Source organism: Aethalodelphis obliquidens, unplaced genomic scaffold, assembly GCF_003676395.1.
Source record: "Aethalodelphis obliquidens isolate GAN/ISIS:26980383/991018 unplaced genomic scaffold, ASM367639v1 scaffold2, whole genome shotgun sequence".
NCBI lineage: Eukaryota > Metazoa > Chordata > Mammalia > Artiodactyla > Delphinidae > Aethalodelphis > Aethalodelphis obliquidens.
This window is the reverse complement of record NW_020837946.1, coordinates 59,742,900-59,760,000: the sequence shown is the minus strand read 5'-3', so window position 1 is coordinate 59,760,000 and position 17,101 is coordinate 59,742,900. Positions and strand designations below refer to the sequence as shown.

Sequence of the window (17,101 nt, the reverse complement as noted above, 5' to 3'; positions counted from 1 at the left end):
CCTTTTTCCCCTTACGGACACATGATGGATGAGGTTCACATGCACAGGTCATCCCTATGGAAATGCCAAGATTTTAATGAAACCAAAAAAATTTTTTTTGATTTTGGAGTTGGAGTAATTTCTACTGGCCTGAACCTGTCATTGTCCATCAGTAACAGTTGCTGTGACAAGATGAGACAAGGCTTCCCGAGCTCTGGGAGTCGCAGCTCATAGTTGGTCTCCCCTCACCCGATTCTAAGGCCAGCTCCACACAACCCCCATTCTCAGTCCCAGCTGGAGAATGACTGTCATACACACACACACACACACACACACAGAGTTGACAATTTAAGGAAACAAACAATAAAATCTTGCTGACTGGCCTCTCTCGCCTTCCTGGACCGCACTGTGGCCTTGCACACACTGGGTTTGCAGAGCACATCTGGCCTTTAAATGTGTGGCCCAGCCCCTAGCATCAGTCCTCAGTCTTTGATGCACAGTGAGTTGTTTTAGTTTTTAAAACCACACACCACCCCAGCCCCAACCCGCAAAATAAACTACCTTGTTCAGCCCTTATGCTGTTGGATTGCAGCCTTTTATGGGCATGGTTTCCCCCTATGATCAGCCATTTAAAAGGCTCTGGTATGCGGTGTGACTTATAAGGCTGCTTGCCCTTGCCATGGACCAGTTTCCACTCTCCACTTCAAGGTTTCATCAGAGCTTATTCTTAAACATGAGGATGGCCCTTCCAAGTCATCACCTTGCCCCAGGGACACACTGTGTGGCTTCCCTGTGCTACATACTAGGGAAGCAAAGTTAAATGAGATAAAGCATAGGCTAATTGAAATAATCTTTTTATTTTAGAATAGTCTGTCTTAGCAGTCACATCAACTATATTATTTCTTCACCAGTCTCTCACCATTCTTTCTTCCCCACTTCGTGGGTGCCCCTCTGCTTGAACCAGTAATCTCAAGAAAGGGTTGTTTTAGCTTAAAGCTAGGGCACCTGTTGGGGGATGGGAGGCAACAGAAGTGAGCCATGAGGCCCTCCCTGGGGCTGGGAGCTTGAGTGAAACCTCTTTGAGAGCATAACAGGAAACATAGTAGCTGAGAAAGGTGTTTATGCTAAAAACTCTAAAAGTGAATTCTTTCCTATTAAATGTTTAAAGGAAAGCATTTCTTACTTTTAAGTATATTCCATAAGCCAAAGGAGGTTGAGAAGCTGTTTTCTAGGATAAGTAGGAAGGGAAGTACTTTAAGAGATTTTTAAAGAAAGAGTTCTAGTATAGTAGTATTGAATCACAGTGTAGACATAGAAGCATTTTTAGGCAGCATCCAGAATTCAATATTAATTTAGAATACGTGAATAGAAACATTTCTCAGAAATTAAATTTTTCCCTCTAAGTTTTCTTTACCCTTCACTTTATATTCTCTAAATTCAAAAATATCAGAAACTTCAAACTGGTAGATCTCTAATCAGTATAGTTTACAAAATCATATTTGTAGCTTTCACCGGGTCTTTTATGTGCTTTGAAAGATCATCTCCTGGGGAAAAAAAGTCTCCTGGCGTTACAAAACTCCACTTGAATTTCTAAACCCGTGTAACCAAGTTGTAGCAAATTGCCATAAGCAACTTTTTAGATTTCTAAATAAACACTATTTCTATTTAATTGGTATTTGCCAGCTATCAAGTGTTTAGAACTTAAGCTTCTCATCAGCTGCCACTTAAAGCTCTAAGCTGCCTCTGAATGAAGCCAGAGTCTAGTTTGTCTAAACACATTTTGTAGAAGATGACACCAAGCCATTTCAGGAAATTTTATTCTTTGAGGATCTTTAGTTTGCTATCCTGTTACTGAACTCAGGTTTGGCTTCTTGTCGCTCAAGAATCCAGTTGTGAGAGAGAAGTGTTAGGTAAAAGAAAAGATAGCTTTGTCGAGGAAGCTGGCAATCCTGGGGAGAAGGTGGACTCATATCCCAAAGAACCGACTCCCCAGGTTTTGCTCAGAGATTATGTAGGGAAAAGAGGGGCTACGTGCTGGAGAGGAGGTAATCTTCTATGTTCAGAGATGACTGTCTCAGTCCTGTGGTTCCAAGTAGCTGTCAGCTGGGGGCGCCCTGTAGGGTCCTGCTCGGTTTCAACCCTAAGGAAGAATTAGAATGGTATCCATCTAATGCCTCTAATACCATCTAATAGCTCCATCCCTATTTTTGTATTTCATAACGTCTTTAAAATCTGAGGGAGGAATGTAGGCTTATTGTGCATAAACAGACCCTTTTGTTGCCATTGTTGGATGCTTAATTAAGAGAGGTGACCATTCTCAAAAAGATACCAGGTTATATAGATGTAACAAGATTGGGGTTGTGTCCCTATTGATAATTGTTGAAACTTGGTGATGAATAAATGATGGTTCATTATACAATTTTCTCTACTTTTGTTGATTACAAAAAATTTAAAACCATAAGTTAGCAAAGAAATAATTACTTTGTCAAAACACAATCCAGGACTTCCCTGGTGGCGCAGTGGTTAAGAATCCATCTGCAAATGCAGAAAACACGGGTTCGAGCCCTGGTCCGGGAAGATCCCACATGCCACGGAGCAGCTAAGCCCGTGCACCACAACTACTGAGCCTGCGCTCTAGAGCCACGAGCCACAACTACCGAGCCCGTGAGCCACAACTACTGAAGTCCACATGCCTAGAGCCTGTGCTCCACAACAAGAGAAGCCACCACAAGGAGAAGCCCGTGCACCGAAATGAAGAGGAGCCCCCGCTCGATGCAACTAGAGAAAGTCCACACGCAGCAACAAAGACCCAACACATAAATAAAAATAAATAAATTTATTTTAAAAAAACCCCACAATCCAGCATTTTCCAGGTTCTGGGAAAAGATCTCCAAGAAACGTCTCTTAAAGCAGTATTCCGTTACTAAAGGAAAGGATCTCACGTCAAAAAGACATCTCATCTGTCCATAGGCTACATTGACCAAAATGTGTCTGGAAGCAGAATTAGTAATATAAACTCATGGTTTAATTTTCGCCTCAGTTTATAATGATATTGCTTTCTTTTATGCCCCATAGGTTCGTGTGACTGTGTTTCCCTCAAAGACTGGAGCTCAATATTCAGGAGTACCTTGGTGGATCATCCTAGTGGCTATTCTTGCTGGGATTTTGATGCTTGCTCTATTAGTATTTTTACTATGGAAGGTAAGTCATATCTGGCACTTGAGTTTTGTGATACAAACTTTATTTCAGGTTTTTTAAAAAGTAAATTAACACTGATAGTGTATTTTTTTCATTGCTGCCTTTTCCCAACATTTTACTATGAAATTTTCCAACATACAGCAAACTTGAGAATTATACAATGAACATCTGAATATCTATCTAACATTTTGTATTTAAAGGTATATAGTATTTGTACATTATAAGGAGCTTCTTAAGTGTGTAAATTTTGGTGTTTTTCACATATAATTTAGCACGTTTGGCAAATAACAATTTAAAAAATCTTACCACTATGACCTTTTCTTCATCTAAGATCAAATTCTGAATCTAAGCCAAATTGTTGGGTATCACATTAATCAGAATCTGTATCCCGGTTAATTTCAACTTTCCTAAAGAAATGTTCATGGCAGCAGTTGGGGCTTGTTACAGTTGCAGCTAGATTAGGAATAGGAAAGCATGAAATTAATGAATCCCAGAGTAGTTTTCATAGCCTATATCAAACATAAGGAAGATCCATGTTTAATATAATGTTCTTCATTAGAATTTGGTCCTGCAAATATAATGTAGTATCTTCCGCCTGCTTTCTACCAGTAAATAATCTACATTACAAAAAATGTATGAGATGTTGCATACTTTTGTTGCCAGAGATTATGACCTATAGATTTTGGATTATTCTCAGTGAGTAATGGAGGTTCACAGACCTTTATCAACCTTTGTCAACAATCACAACTTGTAAAAAAAAAAAAAAAAAAAACTCAGTTTGTAATGACTTATTCAGCAGCACAACTTGACATGATGTGAAAAGAGGCTCTTTATGGTCTTTATCCTTTACTCATTAGTCTCACTGCAGAAATACTAATGTTTTGATTACTGTGACATTATGTATGCAGTGTGTTACTTTTCTAAAATGCCAAAAATTCTGGGTTTCCAAACACGTCTGGTCGAGAGGTTAACAGATTATGAAACTCCACCGACAATATCTAGGATCAGACTATCCTTATCTTTTCCTTGGATCCAAGAGTATAATGGACAGGGCTCAGGATATTCTCACTTTCAAATATTGGGCATCTCTTTTTCACTTTATTTTTTCAAGTAACTTCCTCTTGCCAAGATAATTTTCTGAGATAATTTTCCTGTGTCCTCCAGTTGTGTGATTGAAGCTTGGTATCTGCTCATGCCAAGACCCATCCTCCCATGGGATGTTAGCCAGTCCTACCTCTGATGTTTACTTCAGGTAGTAGGTTTGTCTGATGAGCACAGCCAGCCAATATAGGAGATGCTTTGGAAATTATTTTGATATCAAAAACTGAATGCAAGGTTTGATATTTGAGGATGGCCTTCTGCTCTCCAGAAGAGGTCACAAGAACAATCTTTTTCAAAGCAGATCTTATTGGCAGTCTCTAATGAGGGTAAGTTGAGAGTTAAGAAACCCGAGCTATATAATCTTGGACAAATCATTTCACCTCCCTGGGGCACTGGTTTAGCCTTAGCTGCTTAGTAAGTGGGTTGGACTAGATGATCTCTCTCTCCTTTTTTTTTATGTTCTAAAGTATCCGGACTCACAAGTGAACTCTAAAGTAATTAGACAACTTCTACAACAACCCCCCCATGAAAATCATTTTTATTACTTTATGCTTTTCTTTCTGAAACTGAACTGTTTGCTTTTATTTGCTAAAATAATAGACTTTGAGGACCAGAGAGGACTCTGGTTCACTGGCCTTTAAATTGAGTTTTGCACATCCACGTGGGTGCCAAGATGAAGCTACGCAGGTGGGGCTAGGGGCAGTATCCCCACTTCAGCCAGAGCCGTTGTGACTTTATCTGCTTTGAACATAGGGATTCTGCATAGGGTTTTGTTTGAGGGTATAAGAGAAAAGTCCTCCAGCCTGGTCCAGTCACCTTCATTTTGTAAGCAAAGATGCTCACGTCCATGGATGTTAAGAAGGTTGCCAAGTTAGAGGCATAACAAGGACTCTTGGTTTGTGGTTCATTCCTTTTCCCACGATATTTACTAGCACGTGTTACTGAAAGTTGGCTGGGTGTGCTCACTGTATAATAAATGTCAGAAATGAATATCCAGATGAATAGCCTAGATCAACAGCCTGGATCAACGCTGCACAGTAAAACTTTCTGTAATAATGGAGATGTTCTGAAGCTGCACTGTCCATTATGGTAATCACTGGTCACATGTGGCTGTTGAGCACGTGGAATATGGCTAGTGCAACGGAGGTACTGACTTTTAAATTTAATTTAAATCTGAATAGCCTCACGTGGTTAGTAGCTACCACATTGTACAAAGCAGATCAAGATTTGTACTTCGTGAGTTGCCAGGCTAGGCTGCAGAATTTTCCAGGAGGTCAGAAATTGTTCAATCAAGTTATATATCAAAGGGCAGTTCCATGGCCTTATGAACGAGATAAAAGTAAGTAGAAAAAGTTCTCCACGGTTGAATGAGGAAATTGTAGTAGAAAGTGGAATTATACCTTTATACTCATTTAGAGTGACCTAACCTGAGGAGCACAGGTTCCTACCACTTAAGTGTTACATGGTGGTTCAGAATTTGGGAAAATGACAGCTGTCGTTGTTTCATGACAGTGTATTTGAATTTATTTTGTGATTTACCTCCACCAAGGCCCCCAAGCAAATGGCATTTATTCCATAAAATTCACTGCGAAGGGCAGAAAAATATTCACAGAATCTATTTTATTTGGATTTGTGCTAAGCCTTAGAGAATTTATTCTTTACACTTTGAATCAGTAAACTGTAGATGTCAATCTTTTGCCTATTTTTAGACTCCGTATTCCCTGCAAGAAGAAACCACCCAAAGCTGTAATCAGATGTGTATATATTTTCCATTTTAGGATGATTTTGGTCCTTAGGATTGGTTACAAATAGAAAAATCAATCAGCTAATGTCATCCATGTAAATGTTTGACCAGAGACCCATGGTAATAGAGTTGGGTTAATTGCTGTCACCATGCAGTATAGCGCAGGGGCTGATCCCTTTTGGTTGATGCATAGTGGTCTCTCTGTAAACAAGCTGTAAGTAGAAAACAGGTTAAAATCTGAGATTTTCTTTTGTTTAGCTTTTATACACAAAACTGTTAACACTGACTAAATACCTTGCTTCCTTATAGTGTGGTTTCTTCAAGAGAAATAAGAAAGCTCATTATGATGCCACATATCACAAGGCTGAGATCCATGCTCAGCCGTCTGATAAAGAGAGGCTTACTTCTGATGCGTAGTATTGATCTACTTCTGTAATTGGTAATTGATCAATGTTTTTTAATTGCTAGCTGTGGGACCCGCTATGGTTGTGGTGGCTAACTTTAAAAGCAACAGCTTGCTGTGTGTGTCCCATTAACAGATGTTTCCAAATGTCCACACTGGCTTGCCTTGCTTGGATTTATTTCATTTATTTCACTTGAAAGCTTACAGTTTTTAAAAAATGCACAAAGCATCTTTCATTGCAGGTGAGTAATTTTGTGGTGTTGTTTTTCTTATTAAACATTACCCACAGCAATGAAGAAAACGGCAACCTATGTACACAAAAAAGGAGGCTTTAGACCTCCACAGTAGCCCAGTTTGCCATGTGTTGTTAATCCAGTATGTAGCATCTCACTTGGAATTTCAAAGATGTATAAGAAATCATCCCAGATTTCTTGTCCATTTTGGAATTTCCCACAGATAGAAGCTTGTGTTGACTGCCTCATTAACCTATTGCATGTTGGAAACATTGCGTTTCTCTTGAAGAGAAGCCTTTCTCACTGTCATCTTTTTGATCTCCTTGCTATGAAGTGATGGGGGAAGGCTTGGAATGCTTTTATTGTTGCTCAGAAATTGTTTTATGCGAGCTAAGCATGCAACTTCCTTTCCCTGCATATCTACCATGGGTCAAAGACCATTGCAACAAACTCTAACTATTGGCGTGATGGACATTATGGTCAACTTCAGAAGATGATTCTTTGCCACATGGCCTTCAATATACAAAATTCTAATATAAAAATGCTCTGGACAGTTTATTTCAGAACGTTGTAATGGAGTTTGACCTTGTTCCTTGTTCCTAGAGATTTTTTTCAACCTTGGGTCTCAGTTGATTTTAAGTTTGTATTTGGCTTTTCTTATTTGTAAATCCACGGAAATGGGAATGGCAGAGATTCCTTTTTCCATTTCTGTGGGCATGAGAGGGTAGAATTACCCCTATAATCCCTTTCCATGGCACTGTCAACGATGAATCCCAATTCCATTTCAGTTTTCTGTATCACCCTTGATTTCTTCTTTGTTTAAATGGGGAAGAGCCACATACTGCAACAGATAGTTGTTTTGGCTTTTTTGCAGAAAATAGAAAAGGCCTTAGAACAAAACTTCTTGGTCCATTTTTCCCATTGACTCAGTGATAACTTCGTACATGATTTCATTTTGTCCCATGCCATTCTTATAACTTAACATCATTCAAAACAAATGTTCTGTTCCTGTTGATGTCACATAGTAAACACATTAACCAACCATTCTAAGTATCTTCCTCATCCACCTTTTATCTGCATTTTTAAATTAAAAACACATCTTTTTAAAAAATACATATATATTTTATTCACTTAAAAAATTCAATCTGATTTTTAAATTTCCAGATATGTTCTCAATAAAAATCTACTTTGGATCAGATTGAATATTTTTTAAAGATCAATAAAATATATATTCATTAATAATTTAAATGTAAAGGTTGTCTTTTCGCCAAAAAAAAAGAAATTAGGGGATGCTCTGAAATTCAGTCAAGTGATAGTTTCCTCAAATTCCTTGCAGTACATAAATGCTTTTATTGCAGGACACAGTTACTACATGATTTATTAATGAAACAGCTTAGTTTGGAAGCTTTGTTTGGAAATCCAGGCAATATAAATTACCTTCTAGCTATTGAGAGATAAGTACTGGAGCCTTGGAGGAGAGATTTCTTAAATTGACCCACTTCAAGTAGTAATTTATAAAATATTTGTGACCTGATTTCCATTTTGTTAGTGGAAGAGGGCATGAAATAATCTTTGGTGTACGGCCTTGGGAAAAAAATGTGTTCTTGAAACTAACATGATGTTCTAATAATCTGAAAATTAGATCTTTTACGTACAGTATTGCGATTATAAAAAATGGAAGCACTGTTTCATAAGCTCTTCAACTGTTAGAGGCAACTAACATTGTTGTAAGATGGAAGGACAAGATGGAAAAAGGGACTTTTCTTCCAATTTTACAGCTGTTCTCTTCCGTTTATCCCCACCGGCTGTTATCATTTCTTTTTGACCTATTGGTTCCTTCTTAAAAGAAAACCATGTGTTTTATTCTTTGTCCAAGTCCAAAGTTAGGCATAGGTGAACAGAAAGCTTAGACATTGCCATCTAGTGGACTTGCTCTTGTTGGAATTATTTAATTTGTTTCTGTGTCTTTCTCCCCTGCCTCCAGTGTGGATTCTTTAAACGCTCTAGGTACGACGATAGTGTTCCCCGATACCATGCTGTAAGGATCCGGAAAGAGGAGCGAGAGATCCAAGATGAAAAGTATAATGATAACCTTGAAAAAAAACAGTGGATCACAAGGTGGAATGAAAATGAAAGCTACTCCTAGGGGGGCCAAAAAAGCTTCACAGTACCCAAACTGCTTTTTGTTTTCCCCAACCCAGAAATTCAGATGGATTGAAAAGCCTGTTCAATACCTGAAAACAGATTTCAGACAGACTACACACAGTACAAGCCTACAGTTTTAACTGTGGACACTGTTATGTAGCCTGAGGCTCCTGTTTTGCACGGCCAATTTGAAGGCTGTTGGAATGGATTTTTCTTTAACTGCCTTAATTTAATGTTCCGGGTTGCCTTTGTTTTTGGTGTGACTGACTTACCTGTGCTGGGGAAGGACCTGCCACATCCTCTTGATGGTATAGCTGGAAGAAGCCACCACAACCACTGCACCAACAGAGTGACTGTCCTGACCTCGGCACCACCTCTGCAAACGTGCTTCTCGCAGGACCAGAGAACCTGCAAGTCAACTGTCCTGTGTTACAAGACTATGCCGTCAGGGTAGCTGGGTTCAGTTTAAAGTGCTCCCATAAATTAAGTGTGCAATAGAAGGTGATGCTGCCATCCTGCCATGTTTTTCCATTTCCTAGATGTGTGAATACCTGCTCACACCAAATACACAGAGGTTTAATTCCCCTTTCACTAAAACACACAGGCATAACAGATTTGAATGCTAGTTATACTTATTTGTATATGGTATTTATTTTTCTTTTTTACAAACCATTTTGTTATTGACTAACAGGCCAAAGATTCTCCAGTTTACCCTTCAGGTTGGATTAAGCAATCAGAATTAGAACACGAGAGGTCGTTGGTTGGACCTAAATTATTGACTGCCTAAAGAAAACAGTAATTCTTTATAAATGTATCAGAGTTGTTATACTTTACAGATAAGTTTAAGTTATTAAAACATCTCCCTTCATGGCAGCCCTTACCCCCTCCCTCCAGACCCAAAACATTTAAGAAATAGGATTTAACTGTAAGATGTTTAATTCTTAAAGACAGCAGATATTTTTTAGTTTAGAGCTCTGTGTGATATTTCTGAATTTCATGCTATAACTTTCAGGAACTCTTGGAAATGATGGGATTGTGTGTTGGACTTTAGTGCAGTTTAGTCACTGCTGAAAATACTGTATATTCAGGACTTGAAAGAAGCGGTGAGTACCTAGGGTAGACCCAAACCGATCCAGCGTAAGACTACTGAATACTTGATACCAAAAGTCAGAACATTGTGGCTTTGACATTTTTAAATGTTATTGGAAGCATTTAATCAGTGAGTTGATGTTCTGTTTTTTGCTTTGTTTCCTCTCCTGTCTGCATCCCCCAAAAGACTTTGACTACTCTAAAAAAGAACTTAAAATTGTTTAATTTTAAAGATGAAGGGGAGGGAGGAGGAAGATATTATTATATAATACATTCAATAGAGGTTGAATAGATACGAAAACTAAATTTTAAAAAATCACTGTACTTCAAAATGTTAAGTTATATGGGGCGCAACAGCAAACAGGTGCTAATTTGTTTGGCTATAGTGTAAGCAGCATCTCAGAATCTTTTAAAAGAACAAAATACAGCTACGTGTGCCATTGTTGCTTTGTAGTTTTAATTTTTTTTTTCTTTTCAGAAATGTTATGCCCTTAAGATACTAGTTGTACTTTGGAATTTTCAAAACAAAAATAGTTATATAAGTGATATTTTGTTTACAAAGATTTCTCTAAAACCGGTCATAACAGTGTTTAAAATCTCAGTTTCTTGCTTAGGTAACTTGCAACCTAGTGCACTGGCGTATAGGTTGCTCAGAAGCTGATATTTTGAAAGTGTTTATAGACCTTTGTTATAAAAATGAATGTCCTAAAAGGTGGGGGGGGGGGTACAAGGGTGGTTCAACAACAAAAGCAGCAAGAATGTAGTGGTGTTTAAATTTATAGTTGTTAAAAATGTCATCTCAAGTCAAGTCACTGGTCTGTTTGCATTTGATACATTTTTATACTAACTAGCATTGTGAAATTATTTCATGATTAGAAAAATACCTGTGGATATTTGTATAAAAGTGTGAAATAAATTTTTTTATGAAAGTGTTCATTGCTTAGTAACAGCATTGTATATGTGAAATTATAAATAATGTGAATTGCCTTTCTTTTTATTTCATCAAACTAAACTGTAAAGTTTTTCGTGTTTTTATTTATATGGGACACTAAGAATAATCTCACATCAGCCAAAGATATTAGTGCCCCCCCCAAAATGCAATGTAAATGTGATTGATGGGGGTTTTTCCCCCCCTTTTGGCTCTACTGTTCAGTTGAGGATATTTTCAAAAGAAAATGATCTTAAAGGTGGTTTGTTCAAGATACCTACAAATTGGGAGATGTCTGTATGTGTTGATTCATTTGCTTCAAAGGCTTATGATGCGTCATTTAGCAATGATACCATGGCATGAAGCGAAAAGTTCTTATGGCTAAGTTGCTTTCTTCTTAGAACACACTTTGGATGTGAGAGCAGGCCAGCTGTGACATGACTCATCGTACTGGTCACCAAGGACTGATTTGGCAGAATTGACAGGTCAGAAAATATTTTCTTCACCAATGGATTTCGTTTAAATTTAAGCAATTTTATGAAACTTCTCTAGCTGGATTATCACAATTTAATAAATATAAGGTATGTATAGAGTGCCCAGACAATACAGCATGCCCTGGCCTGAATACATTTCCAATCTAAAATGTATTATATGCCCAGGCTCTTAGGTAATAGTTTTCCATTGTACCTGGTGTAACGTGTTAAGTCTTAGCTTTCTTAGTTCTTGGAAGATCAGACAGATGTTATCACCCAAAGAAATGAGTGATTGGCACTTTTTAATGATAGGCCAGTGGCTGTGACCCTTGATTAGCCACAGTCCTATGGGTGTACCCGGTTTAAATCACTGCAATAATGTATAATCAACATAACTGTTAAGAGTGTCAGTGACTGTGGTCTGGCTAGGGCTGTGGCATACATGCTCTTGGCTGGAGGTCACTGGCAGTGCTTTATATGACTCCTGTGATTCTATTCGCTTCTCCCCCTCTCATAAAATACAGGGACGCCTAGGAGTGATAGTGGTATTATTACAGGGGATCCTTGGACCCGTCTGCAAACACCGACGTGTCACTGCCACAACCTCGCAGTGCGTCACGCACAGTCATGGCTTATGTTATGCCCTTGTGGTTCAGAATATTCTAGAATGTGGGGTAGATGTCGGTGGGGAATGCTTTAAGTTGTCCAGACCAGGGAAGTAAGGATAAGTTCTAGCCTTCTACCCTAAATGAAAACATCTTAATAAGAAGCTCATCTCTAGTACCCTAGCCCACAGAAGGACAATGTGGGAAGACAGGCTGGGACTGACGGACTGTTTTGTTTTAAAGGAGGAAAGAGTGGAATGCTGTAGGTGGCTGGCTTCCACATAAGTACATCCCTAGAGCTGAGAAAACAGGAATGTGGAAGGGTTGTTTGATCAGCTTGGGTAGCATGAAGTAAATGATTAAAGGCAGTTCCTTGAGACCAAAGGATGGGTGGTCCATCCTTTGGTTGGACTTCCGTGGTCCAACCACGTGCACTGAGCTTCAAAGAGATGGAGAAAATGAACTGAAGAACGATTTCAGAAGAGTGGCTATTGCAGAGAAGCTAGTGGGCATCTGTTCCTCCACTAGTTCCTGATTATGGTCAAATGGCAAGTAACAGTTTTCTTTCTCTTGTACCTTAAAAAACAGGTTTTGCTGACTCTAACCCAGCTGTTAGATTGTGAGAGTGCTGTGTGCTAGTGGCTGAGGCCAGGTCTGCAGAGGTGTCACCAAGAGACCCATCTAGGAGGGAAGTGTTATAAAGGGATTCCTGGTTAAATCCTCTATGGGTAAGTGAACTGTAAAACACAAGTCAGAGGGAGAAAACTTGTCTAGCACAGTGCAAGGTAGACCAGGCACCACAGAGGGAAAAGCTAACCAGGTAATGGTCGATGGCTATACTGGTATGAAGGAAAACAAGTGCGATTTTTGTAGCAGTCAGCAAAGCTTAAGTGCCTCAATCTCTTTGCCTTGACCCTGGAACCATCTCTCTGTCAGGCTGCCTGTGCCGGGGTCATGGAAATAAGCAGAGACATATCGTATTAGCAGAGATTAGATAATATTTCTCACACACTATTCATCCTTCGAGAACATCCCCAAGAAATCTCAAACTACAGGGACACAGTGTGCTTCTTTTACTATCTCGAAGCCTAGCAGATAAGTATTCAGTTCAACAATAACCAGTAGATAGATTTAAGTGAGATTTAAGATTCTGTTATTGTCACTGTAACAGATCCTGTGATTGTAATATGGAGATGGTTAGGCGTGGTTTCATCATTTTTTTCCCAATTAGAAATAAAATTTCTAGGATGGTACTAGGCTCTGGGGATACACATACAAATAAGACATGGGCTCTGACCTTTTATTGGAAGCTCATCTAAAATAACAGATGGTACTGACGAACACAGGTAAATTTACATAAGTAGCAGATTAAAAATCTTGCATCAAGGTATGAACGGTTGACACATAAGGTCAGTACCTGGTCCTGCGTGGGTAGAACTTGCCTCCAGAACAAACCCCATTCCTGGAAAATTGGAAGTAGTCATTCTCAATCTGGGCTGCCTATTTGAATTCCTAAGAAACATTTTTTAAAAGTCCCAGTGCCCAGACCTCATGTTAGACTGACTTTATCAGAATCTCTGAGGGTGGGACCCCAGGCATTAGTGCTATTTAAGGCTCCCCAGGTGACACAAAGTGTAGCTCAGGTTGAGAGCTGCTATAGAGGTCGTTGGACGGCCTGAATATTTACGGCAAGGGGTCCGCCCTCTGTGTGGAAATGCCTTATCTCTGTGTGTGATGCTTCCAAGTAATGAGAGCTTGGAAGCTAGAGGCATATTTGCCATAAAGTAGGAGGCGATTGAACAAGAGTGAGGTTGCAGTCAGACTGCCAGGGTATGAATTAGCTTCCCCTCTTAGAAATATAACCCCGGTGAGTGACTGACCTGTCTGTGCCCCAGTTTCTCCATTTGTAAAGTAAGATTGATTTTAGTACCTATCTCGTGGATTTTTATAAGGAATAAATGAGATGATCAGAAAGTGCTCACTAAATGTTAGCTTTTTTGTGTGTGTGTGGTACGCGGGCCTCTCACTGTTGTGGCCTCTCCCGTTGCGGAGCACAGGCTCCGGACGCGCGGGCTCAGAGGCCATGGTTCACGGGCCCAGCCGCTCCGCGGCATGTGGAATCTTCCCGGACCGAGGCACGAACCCGTGTCCCCTGCATCGGCAGGCGGACTCTCAACCACTGCGCCACCAGAGAAGCCCAAATGTTAGCTATTTTTATAATCACACTTGTTACGTAGATTCATAAAATGTTAAAATAGGAAGGAAGCACGGAAATCTAGTTCTACTTCCTCATTTTACAGATGGGGAAACATAGTTTAACTGTCGCTGACCTTTCGTTTCCTCACTCTTCAAGGTCTATCATACCCTGTGATTTACCTGTTACAGCTATAATCTGCAAGTCCAAGTACCCGTAACTAACTAAAAAATACTGGGAGCCTAACTCTTAAACTGCTTATCAACATAGGTCATTTTGTACAACGAGAGTGACCTTACTTCTGTGTTCAATTGTTTCAGGCCCTTAATACAATGACCAGAATGCGGGTTGGGGTGGGAGCATGCGCACAAAGTCAGTCTGTAGGCATCTTGAAATTGCTATGTACTGATTCTTCTTGATTTTTTCTGAAGTGGAAGAGTGTAATAAGAAAGGATTATTTTTTTTTGAACCCTTCCTCAGTTCTTCACCCACACTATTGATTCTTTGGTTTCCTGTAATGGGAAGGCATGTTGTAGCTTTGTTGCTTATACCTTTACTGCTATGCAGAAGAGGATGTGCTCACAGAGCCCATCTCGTGCTTGAGTTACATCACTTACATTAGACCAAGTCTGTCATTGGAAGGACAGTTGGAACAACTCCCATTTCTCCCTCGCACATGTCACAATGCATCGACTGAAAGACCTTGTTAAAGTCCAAAAAAAAAAAAACAAGGCACTTTTCCCTAGGAAAACTGGGGGTCTGTTTGATTCTATGGTGTCATCAAATTGCTGATGGAACAACTTCTAGGGCGCTTACCAAACTGAGAAAGCCACCCTGGTTAGGAAGTCTTAAATCAACAAAGTGGTTAAGAGCCCTCCTCATCACACTTTCACATGCCTGAGAATCACCTAGGGATCTTAAGATGCAGGTGCTGCTTCAGACAGCCTGGAAAAGAGCCTGAGAGTCAACATTTCTAACGAGCTCCAGGTGCTGCAATGCCGTTGGTCCACGGATTACACGTTGGGCAGCAAGGGTCTATGGAGTCGACCTTCATTCAAGGTTCAGGTTACTTCTCTGCCACTTCCTACTTGTGTGACCTTGGGCAAGTTTACTTACCCCTAATGGTTTAATTTCCTCATCTATAAAACGGTATATGGAGTACACAGTATTATAACCTAGGAGGCCTCTAGGAAATAGACACCAGTCTACTCACTTTATACAATTTCCAACCCCCTAACATCCTCAGACTTGTGGATAAAGAGCAATCAGGGCACATTTTAGTATTTGTTATATGTGAGTCTATAGCTTTCACTGGCTTGACAGGATAGATAACATTCGTTTTAGGCTACTCTTATGGGTCATGCCTTCAAGACACCTGCCCTGCTAGAAGCAAAATCCCATTACAGTGAATCCCATTACAGCGGAATGGGGAGCAATCCGCCAGTTCTGGTGGCTGACCCACAGAAGCAGTGATATGTTGGTCTGGTTATAGTGACTTCTCTAAATCAGTAACAAAACAAAAAGACTGAAGTAAGGGTCAGGCTAACTCTAAGAGCTAAGTTTTTGAATTTGACATTTCCTTTCTCAAGCAGCAACAGTTCTTCAGTTTCCCTTTGCCTGTTGCCACCACAAACAACCCAACTACTCCTGCCAGAAAACAAATGAATAAGATGCCTAAGACCATTGTGGTAGATACCTGTGGATTGGCTTGCCCAACCTCTATTCCACCCTTCTTCTAGTTAGAAGGGCTGGAAAGCTAAAAATACTTTTCCAGACTCCCTTACAGCTAGGGATTTTGCACGTGAATTAGAGTCTATGAATTATATTCCTTCATCTGAGATCTGCAAGGTGGACTCAGTGGGTGTTTCTACAGGCAGACACGGTTGTGGAGGTTCAGTGTTGAGTGTCTTCTAGCTTTAAGTATCAGAAAGGATTGACTGGTGGTGGTCTCTTTTCTGCTGTTTTTGACCGTGGATTGCAGCTACAAGTATTTGTCTTCTCCTCAATTTCCAGAAATCCCCAGATGGGTCACTGTTCTAGAAATTATCCTCAGAGGCCCAGGCTAGAGCCTACTTTAGTCTATTTTGTATACATGTAATTTCCTGAATTAATTCCCTTCATGCCAGCAATATCTAGAATGATTTCTATTTTTATGCCCTGAATTCCGACTGATATGGTCACTCACCCAAAGAAAATGGTAAAAGATCTAGGAAATTAAAAGAAAATACATAGAGGGGATGTAACTGCCTTCTTCTAGCTAATGCTGGATTCAAAATACTTTTATTGCTTTTAAGATCAACCTGATTCTCCAAGATATACGTCACATCAAGGTGAATCTTGTTTCTTTTTTCTCAATCTCCTCTAAAAGAGGGTAGAAATGTGTATGCACATTATCTGACCTAAATAATCTGGAAATGAAGGGAATAAAAATAGAGAAAAAAATCATTATTCTGTGAGAGAATGTCACATTTCATGGATTGAATGTCTCCATTAAATCGCAGTGTTTCATAAGAAAACACAATACCAGTCTGCAGAACATGGAAATAATGTGTTGTTTCTTTATCTGCCCAGCATCCCTTCAGATGAAAGAATCTGCTGTTTCCCTTTCTTCTAATTCAGTCCCTGATGTTGGATAGGTATAGGTGTGTGTGTACCACCACCTCTCCACACCTACTTCCAGTTTCCAGGGCTGGAAACATGGCCCCAGCCTGGCCAGAGTCAATCCTAGTGTTTTTCTAGAGCAATGAGGGGTGCTCACTACTGAGCTTTTGCCCATCAGGGACTAAAGCCTGCTGCTACTCTGTCCATCTCTAAAATAATGCAGGGAGTCAGCCTTGGGAAGCTTCACAAGAAACCCAACACCAAGAATAGCAGAGCTGAAATATGGGAGGAAGAAAGAGGAGGAGAAGGGCAGGACACACTGATGCTTTGGATGTACCACTCGAAGAGTTTTTCAGTGACTTGAGAAAAAAATGGTCTTTTATTTAAGGAAGTTTGAACTAGGTTTTC

General features: G+C 39.8%; 1 protein-coding gene across 2 annotated transcripts in view; it reads left to right on the top strand.

Annotated features, from left to right (window-relative positions):
• ITGA6 (integrin subunit alpha 6) overlaps positions 1-10,826 on the top strand; it is a 76,478-nt gene extending 65,652 nt beyond the window's left edge. The window contains exons 24-26 of one of the 2 annotated variants that reach the window (XM_027128216.1): positions 3,055-3,180; positions 6,332-6,461; positions 8,643-10,826. In XM_027128216.1, coding sequence (XP_026984017.1) covers positions 3,055-3,180; positions 6,332-6,439 — 234 coding nt within the window. In that variant the 3' untranslated portion in view covers positions 6,440-6,461; positions 8,643-10,826. The remainder of the gene's footprint in view (positions 1-3,054; positions 3,181-6,331; positions 6,462-8,642) is intronic. The other variant, XM_027128208.1, reaches the window with a different exon arrangement.
• Positions 10,827-17,101: the final 6,275 nt, after the last annotated feature.